The 5536-nt window shown below is 58.2% G+C and overlaps 1 protein-coding gene and 2 long non-coding RNA genes across 8 annotated transcripts in view; 2 read left to right on the plus strand and 1 right to left on the minus strand.

The window, feature by feature from the left end:
• LOC109323978 overlaps positions 1-2492 on the plus strand; it is a 5479-nt gene extending 2987 nt beyond the window's left edge. For both annotated transcript variants that reach the window (XR_002104807.1, XM_019555684.1), the window contains exon 4: positions 2098-2492. Coding sequence is in view for 1 of the 2 variants with exons in the window: in XM_019555684.1 (XP_019411229.1) it covers positions 2098-2240 (143 nt within the window). In the remaining variant the exon portion in view is untranslated. The remainder of the gene's footprint in view (positions 1-2097) is intronic.
• Positions 1-5536, minus strand: part of LOC109323979 — a 26754-nt gene that overhangs the window by 17998 nt on the left and 3220 nt on the right. The gene's annotated exons all lie outside the window — the stretch shown is intronic.
• LOC109323980 overlaps positions 4312-5536 on the plus strand; it is a 10644-nt gene continuing 9419 nt past the window's right edge. The window contains exons 1-2 of one of the 3 annotated variants that reach the window (XR_002104812.1): positions 4312-4425; positions 4808-4966. This is a non-coding gene — a long non-coding RNA (uncharacterized LOC109323980). Of the gene's footprint in view, positions 4475-4560; positions 4607-4807; positions 4967-5536 lie in introns of those variants that run through there. The other 2 variants (XR_002104811.1, XR_002104813.1) reach the window with 2 other exon arrangements.

Consider the following 5536-nt stretch of genomic DNA (forward strand, 5'->3'; position numbering starts at 1 on the left):
CCGGGCTCCGTTGCCCCCTCACGGCCGCGGGGGCAGGCAGGGCAGGCCAGGGCCAGGCCTGGGCGCGGAGCCTGCCTGGGAACCGGCCTCAGTCTGCCCGGCGGGTCGGAGCCCGATCCGGAGCGATCGGCTCGTCCCGTGCGGGGAACCGGCCCGGGGCAGGTGGGTCCGCGAGAGCGGACACACCGGCAGGCCCGGGGCAGATTCTCTTCTCCCCGGCGATCCGTGCCAAGGGCCGGCGGGGGAGGGCTCCCCCGCGCCGGGGCAGCGACTGACGTGCCCATGCCCGGCACAGGCCGGTTAATCATTTCCCGGCCCGCGGCCGCCCTGGTACGATCAGCTCCGCAGGTGCGGAGCAGCCTCCCCAGATGCGGCCCCGGCACCACCGCCCCCCTCCCAGGCCGAGGCCGCGCCCGCTGGGTCTAGGCACGGACCGCGTCCTGCCGCTCGGCCACTAGCACCGAGGCGTGCGGCCGGCGGCACCGCTCCGCAGCCCGCCCGGCCCCGCCCTGCCCCGCTCAACAGGCAGCGCGTCCCGGCCCGCCGCACGCCCAGCAGCTCGCCCGCCTCTCCCCGCAGGCACCGCGGCCTCAGGCCACCCCGTGCCATCAAGCGGCCCACGCCGCGAGTGGGGCGGGCTCTGATCCCAGGCCAAAGGCTGGGCCCGCGGGCAGCTCCGGTCCGGCCTGGCCGCCCAGCGCTCACTACAGCAGAGCCAGCTTCCCGAAGAGCCAACCTGTGCCCCAGCTCCCGCAGACACTGGGGAGGCCCCGGCCGCCCGCCGCCCCGCTCTGCCCAGCCAGCCAGCCCAGCACCCAGCGGTCACCTCCCGCACCCAGAGGCAGCCCCAGCCCGTCCCGCAGGCAGTGCTCATGCGCACGGGGCGGTCCTCTGGCCGGCTCGGGGCAAGCCCGGAGGGAGCGGATCGCCCTGCTCTGCTCCGGACGAGCCGGGAACCAGCACCGGTCCCCTGGGGATGCTCCGAATAACTTCTGCACGTGCCCGCCCTCCCAGGACCCCGCCACTCGCCCTTCTCCCCAGCTGCTTCGACTTAGTTTAGGACCGGGGCTCCCCCCAGCCCCGTTTGAGCCCCCTCCCGGTTTTTTTAACCGGTTTCCTCCCCGGTGCAGAGGCAGCGGGCCAGCCGCGCCCGCAACGTGGGAGCCGATTCCTGCAAGAAGGGTTTGGGGAGCTGACCGGTGATCCCAAGGCCCGGGGAGCCGTGCCCGGCGCTCGCCTCTTGCGGGGCCAAGCCGCTGGCCCGGCCGCCGCGCGCGCTCCCCTCGCTCCCGCCTCCCCCTGGGAACTTTCTCTTCTGGAGTTAACTATTAACTGCTGGAAAGCAGGCAATTTTCTTCGGAATGCGAACTATTTCCTTTATTCCGCGGAGAGATGGAGTGATTGATTAATATGGAAATAGATATGGGGTTCTGTGTCGGAGAGATGGGCGCTGCGTGTGTATTCACACAGCCGGGACAAGACGGATCCGAGGGTATTCGGGGGCACAGGGGAAGGAGATTCATGGATGCTCTCAGAGTTAGGAGCCCTTTTAATGCGTGTTTGGAGAGAAGGAGTTTATAATTGTGAGATATGCCGTTGAGATTTCAATATGCAATTAAAAGATGTGCTGTACATCTTAAAGGAAGGGAAGGAGGGAGAGAGAGAGCAATATACAGACGTGATATTAGACTACTTGTAAACTCCGTTCCAGAGTATACACGTGCGGAAAATATCCTGTAGATTTACAGGAAGAAAGCACAACATACTCCAAGCAGGTGCGTCCTGAATTGCTAGACTCAAACTGTGTATCAACCTGCGCAGAGATCTGGGTGTAGAGTTCTTGGTAGGAGCAGAAAATACACGTGTACCTGTGCACACATATACGAAGTTGTACATGCATGGGACACGTACCCGCGTTTCCTCTACATTGCGCAGACAGGCAGAGAATAAAGAAGAGAGAGAATCGGTTTGTCTTTCTAGATCCTGTAGGTTCGAGGTAGGCAGAAGGACAGGCGGTGTTTCTGTGTGCAAGGAGGGGTGTTTAAATGTCTACACACGAGTTTCCTGGCCTCAGTAATTGCCCCCAACTCTTTCTAGGAGCAGTCCAGGCAGTCGAGCCTCCCCGCCTCACCCCCAAGGGAAAAGCGGCATCCCTGAAACCCAAGAGAGGAAGGTGCCCAGTGCATCCGGTACTTTTATCCCTCCGCTCATCCTTGTCTAATGAAATGGTACGTATTTGAAGTGAAATGAATGGCCCCCGCGCTCACACCACTGCACCGAGCAGCGCCCAGCCCCGCGCTGCACCTGCCAGTCGAGCCGCCGCCTGCCTGAGCCCGCCGAGCCTGCTCCTCGGCCGGGGCACGACCGGGCGGGGGGCACCGCCATCCCACACTCCGGTTCGGGACCCCGGTTCCCATGGGCGGGATGGGCACCTGCACCTTCTCCTCCCGTCCCGCCCTGCCCTGCCTGGCTTTCTCTCTCCAGGACTGCCCTGCCTCCCCCCCACTGCCCATTTCTTTCTCTTTTTTTCCTTTTCATCTCCTTGATTTTTCTCTCTTCCTCGGGCTGGTTTTTCCTCTTCTTCTCAGTCCTCCTTTTTTCTTCCCCCGTTCCGCCCTAGCCCCTGGCGCCCTTTCCCTAGGCTGTTGGCATCGTCCCCTTTCCCCCAATACACACTTCCACCCCCACTCCCTGCCCCCCCATCGCTTGTCCCGGTGCCCGGACAATGATCGCGGTGTATGAAGTTCTAACTGGTTTGTGTCAGGCAGCTCTTTCTATGCAGCCTGGCGTGACGGATTAAACATCAACTAGTTAAATAAAAATTAATATCAACTGCCTCCTAACTTCTAATGTCATGTTGTTTATAACTAATGAACTGATTAGGGGATAAACACATCAGGAAGACATTTCTGCTTCCCTGCTCTTTCGAGAGAGATTTACAGAATTCAAAGGAAATCTCCCAGAGTCCTTCTTGGGCTATTTTTTCCTCTCAGACCAACACGAGGCAGGGACTGGTGTTCTCTGGGGTTTTGTGGGGCTGTGTTTCAGGGAAGCTAGAAAAGGGGGTGAGGATAAGACGGGATGATTTAAACCTCCCCCGTAGAGGGAGGTGGGGAAGCAGCAGCTCTGTTTTGCTGTGACCAGGAGGATCCTGCCTGCGGCGGAGGGGGAGCTGGGCAGGTTCAGCAGACAATGCCAGCGCCTGTTTTAAAGTAAGCGGCTCAGATGGTGACCTGGGAAAATAATCACCCCCGCCGCTGCCGACTTCTGATTGCCTCTCCTTGTAATATTTAAAAGGAAACTTTTGTGTTTTGTTGTGACGCCCTAATCAATGATTTTTAAGAGTCGTGAAGGAAAGGTCTCATTCCACCCTTCTATTTTTTCACAATGAAGCACTTGTCTCTTGCCTTCTTTCCCCTGGGGATATATCTATATCTATATCTATATCTATATCTATATCTAGATATGTTGCTAATATTTTCCTAAGCACTGGGGGGGGAACTCATTCTGGAGAAATCCCAAGCTTTTAAATACTGTTTGCCTAGCACCGTCGGCCCTGACAAGACAATAATAACAGGGGAAGCTTTTTAAAACCAATTTAGCAAATGCAGAAATGTAATTTTAATGAAGAATCGATAGCAGAATGGTTCATTTTTCCTGGGACTCCTTGTTGGAGCTGAGAGAGACTTTCAATCAATGGGGAGATGGAACGGAGAGAGAAAAAGAGAAAGAGAAAGAAAAATACTCTTTCAGTGATGTCTTTAGCACTGAAGATTTGTCTGTCTGTCTGTTTTTCTTTCTTTCCTTCTTTCTTCCTTTCTTTCTTTCTTCCTTTCTTTTTAATTTGTTAGGTCTTAACAGGGTTTCTAAGGGATAACAGTGTGGACCGGACCAGGAAAAAAGACTTACAGACAGACAGACAGACAGGCAGACAGATGGATAGATAGATAGATAGATGCCCACCACCAAGCGCAGACACGAGTCTAGCAGAGACTTTATAAAACTGTCTAACTGTCTTTAAATGTATCCGAGCCGAGCAGATCTGTAGAAGGGGAAGCCCTGGCAAAGCTGGTGACTCCGGGAGAGGGGTTAGTCCCCACCGCCTTGCAGCTGTGCCCCCTCGGAGTTGTGTGTCCGCCAGATGTTGAGGTGGGCTGCATTGCTGCTTGGAAGCCCTCCTTCTTGTCCACCCCCTCCCTCCTTCCCTCCTCTTTTTGCAGGTTGGAAAATCGGCCTCGAACCAATCCGCATTCATTTCGCTTCTGCTAAACTCGCCCCCCCACAACACACACAGACCCTGATCCAACTCCCCCCCCCACACACACACACAACCCCTCCCTTTAAACTTCAAGGAAGTTCCTCCTCAGCCCTGCCTCATCTCTTGTCCCTTTCCCTGCCAGCCCCATCTCCCAGCACATTTTTATGGTAATAAGACAACAAATTAATCTGCTGTTGCAACAAGGCTTCCCCACAGGTAGCCAGGAAAGGGATTTGGGGGGGGGGGATCAGAACCAAAGCATGGGGGCCGCCTCCGCCTCCCCCCCCCCACACACACACATACACAGAGCCCGCTCCCCGCCTGCTCAGCCCAGGCGCGGTGGAGCAGGTGAGTCCCTCTCCACTTTTCCAAGCAGCCCCGCTGCATTTGCTTTGATTGTTATTTATTTTCCCCTCCTTTTAGCCTGTCCCGGCTCAGTAGAGCGGCGTGTCTTCCTCTGTGGCTGGCTATTTTGGTGGTGGTGGTGGCGGTGCTGCGGTGTGCGTGTGTTGTTATCTAAACCGTTTAGTTTTGGGTGGTTGCGCCTAGATCTCGAAAGTCAGCGGGGAAAAAAAAAAAAAAGCAAGACACCCAAGCGGGAAGGAGAAGCAGCGAGGAAAGGCCGCGGCGGATCTATTGGGCTGGAGCAGTCCCGGGGAGACGGACCATTAGGCAAAGGACCCATGGCTCAGAGCTCAGGGAGAGCAGGTAAGGGGGAGGGGGCCGGCGCGCTTAGGGGACAGCGCTGAATATTCAGCAGGGAGGGAGGGGACGAGCCCGTCGCCCCCAACTCCCTCCCCGGGCAGGAGGCAGCCGCGGCTCCTTTCTCCCCGCCGGATCCCTCCCAGCCACGCTCCAGGGCTGCTTTCCCACCGGGCTCATGGGGAGAGCTGCCGCTGCCTTGCACCGTGACACCTCCAGAGGCGTGTGTGCAAGAGCCCCGCGTGTGCACTGCGAGCGTGCACCACAGCCCGGGGCTTCCACTCTCCCCCTAGCCAGCTAGCCGACGTCTGGTCCTGTGCGGCTCCCCTCCCCCAGCGCCTTTCACTCTTCCACTTTGGAAACTTTTCCTAGTCGGAGTTTTGCCCTCTCAGGGGAGCCCCGGAAGCGCTGTTTACCCGCCCCCGCCCGCCCCGCGGGTTTGTTGCCCTTCGTGCTGCTTGGTGCGTGTCCCGAGGTCCCGCGTGTCCCGGGCTCCGCGGGTGGGTGCCCGGCCATGTGTGAGTGTTGTGTCTGGGCGTGTTGCGAGCGAGACGCGTGTGCGGTGCGGTGCGGTGC

This window comes from Crocodylus porosus, unplaced genomic scaffold (assembly GCF_001723895.1).
Source record: "Crocodylus porosus isolate Cpor-Errol unplaced genomic scaffold, CroPor_comp1, whole genome shotgun sequence".
Lineage (NCBI taxonomy): Eukaryota > Metazoa > Chordata > Crocodylia > Crocodylidae > Crocodylus > Crocodylus porosus.